This window comes from Quercus robur, chromosome 11 (assembly GCF_932294415.1).
Source record: "Quercus robur chromosome 11, dhQueRobu3.1, whole genome shotgun sequence".
Classification (NCBI taxonomy): domain Eukaryota; kingdom Viridiplantae; phylum Streptophyta; class Magnoliopsida; order Fagales; family Fagaceae; genus Quercus; species Quercus robur.
Genome location: NC_065544.1, coordinates 23,239,546 through 23,241,933, shown reverse-complemented (window position 1 = coordinate 23,241,933; position 2,388 = coordinate 23,239,546). Strand labels below are relative to the sequence as shown.

Below are 2,388 nucleotides of genomic sequence, written 5' to 3'. Positions count from 1 at the left end.
AGGTTTTAACTATTCTAAATCATATCATAAAATATTTATTTGAAGTGATGGTGCACGTGCAACAAAACTAGTCTTATTAATAAGACCCACCCACAAAAAACACAAAACAAATCCTATTACACCTATAACCATAAAATAAAAAAATAAAAAGCAAGCTTAAAAAAAAAAAAAAAAAATTGAAGGCCCAAACGTCCAGCCATAACTCAATATAAACAGGCCCAGTCTTAACAAATAAAAAGTAGAGAAAGCCAAGTCTTTATACCTCAAAAGTAAATCCATAATCAAAACGCATCTGCAGCGCGCGCACACACACACACACCAAAAAAAAAAAGTGTAGTCGACAGTCCTCAGTTCAGAGTTTTCAGATCAGATGTGATCGGATGATTTAGATCAGAGGAAGCTTGAGCCAGGCAGCCAGCAATAGTGGAGAGAAAGAATGAGAGAGGCAGAGAGAGAAGCAAAGCAAGAATGAGAAAGAGAAACGTTAAAAATTTTAGGAATTTGAGGTTTTTTATTTATTTTGATTTGTGATTGTTTTGTGGTTAATTTCTTAAACTGGATTTGTACTTTATCTTGTTGAATTTTGGTTTGTCTAGAGGATAATGATGTTATTTTCGGAACAATTGATTTTGTTTTGACCAAAGAATTTTTTTTGTGTTACCAATGTTTAATTGGATATATCAAAATTTTTGTTTTTTAGTCAAAAAGATGTGCTAGATTTTTTTAGATTCATCTTAAACTTTTTTTTTTTTTTTTTCTTTCCCTACTACCCCTTCTTTTCTAAAATTTTGGGGCCCCTCTTCCACTTGGGGGCCTTAGGCAATTGCTTAATCGGCCTAGTGGAAGGGCCAGTCCTATTGGTAAGTATGTTTATTGGCTTTCATCTAAGTTCATCACCAGCATTACTTTTTTGCTTATCACTAACAATTTGCCACATTATGAAAATTTTTGTCAAATTTTTGTACCTATAGACTTTCTCTTACCACTTCCCATCTTGAGGAGATCTCCATTTTCCACTAGCTGGAGGAGTGCTTCTGAGCTTGTTAATTGATTACTCATAGATTTTATTTAGGTTAGTTGTGTATATGACTAAAAAAATTTATTTTTGTGTTGAAAACTCCCGAGTTCAGATTTTGCCAAAATATTTAACTTAACAGTCCAAATTTTTATTCTCGTTTTTGTAAAACCATTTTTCCCTTTTCTTTTCTATGGTCCAATCTATTTGTTATTCCTGATTTATTACACTATCAGTTATTCCATGATGGAGCAAACAATTGATTAGGTCTCTACTCACTCTCCTTGCACTAGTTTGTTGATTATATATCTTTTCCAATACTAACTGTTAAGCTGAATATTAGTATGGAAATACGAGTTATCTAAAAAAGAAATCACTTGCCTCGTAATTAGTGTTTATTACTCCATTTAGTAACGATTAAACCTGGTAGGAATTAGTGAATCATAGGAAAACTTCCTCAGTATCTTCGTTCTTTGAAGAAAGGTTTCGTAGGTTGTCTCTTTAAAAAAAAAAAAAACTCATTTCATTAATTAAATGAGGAAAAGTACTTAAATACATTAATGCAAATGCAACCGTAAACCATAGAGGCGTTGATGTATCCAAAAACCACTGCATTCACCACCTTTCTGCCTACAAATAGAGACCTTTTTCCCATCTTCTAACTCCACAAAAGATCTAGTGACCTTCAATTTTAGCAACATGGCAGCATCCAGCAACATTTTTGTTATGATGATCTTGTTCATTGCTACACTGTCGGTCACACCGGGGCTTGGAATCTCAAGTGATCAAGAACTTCCACCAGATCCATCACCAGAATACCGCAAACATTTGCATGAGTGCGCAGAGAAGATATCAGAAGACTGTGGGGATGAAGTCTTTTATAGTACATTTTTCAATAATGTGACAGTTTCTAATGGTTGCTGTGTTCAGCTTCAGCATTTGGGAAAAAGTTGTCACGATGATTTGGTGAACTTTTTACTCGAGGCCCCTGACCTTGGGAGCAAGGTCTCAGAAATCTCAACAAGGAGTGAAAAAATTTGGGATAAGTGTGTTTTGGTAGCAGAAAGTGGCTCATCTGCTCCTCAGCCTTCTGCATCAATCATTGAAGACTAGGAGTTGGTATTTCTGATCTTATATGCTATGAAGTTATTATAGATTGAAATTATTATCTTTAAATTTTGCTGCCAAAATAAAATTGTGACTTAAATGGAAATCTTTTTTTTTTTTAATTATTTGCACAATCGATGGTGTACTAAATTGCAACATCATTGGTTTCACTCACCACCTCTGACTTCATCCTCTTCCTTTCTTAGAGCATAAGCATTGAGGGTGTAAACCCCCCCACCCCCCCAATTGCTATTTTAGCAACTATA

General features: G+C 34.4%; 1 protein-coding gene across 1 annotated transcript; it reads left to right on the top strand.

The window, feature by feature from the left end:
* The first annotated feature begins 1,714 nt into the window (after positions 1–1,714).
* Positions 1,715–2,128, top strand: LOC126704852 (protein DOWN-REGULATED IN DIF1 11-like). The gene has a single exon (XM_050403844.1). It carries the CDS (start codon positions 1,715–1,717, stop codon positions 2,126–2,128), a length of 414 nt encoding a protein of 137 aa, XP_050259801.1.
* The last annotated feature ends 260 nt before the right edge of the window (positions 2,129–2,388 follow it).

Coding starts and splice junctions, on each gene's coding strand:
- LOC126704852 (XM_050403844.1), top strand. CDS start 1,715: ATGGCAGCATCCAGCAACATTTTTGTTATGATGATCTTGTTCATTGCT.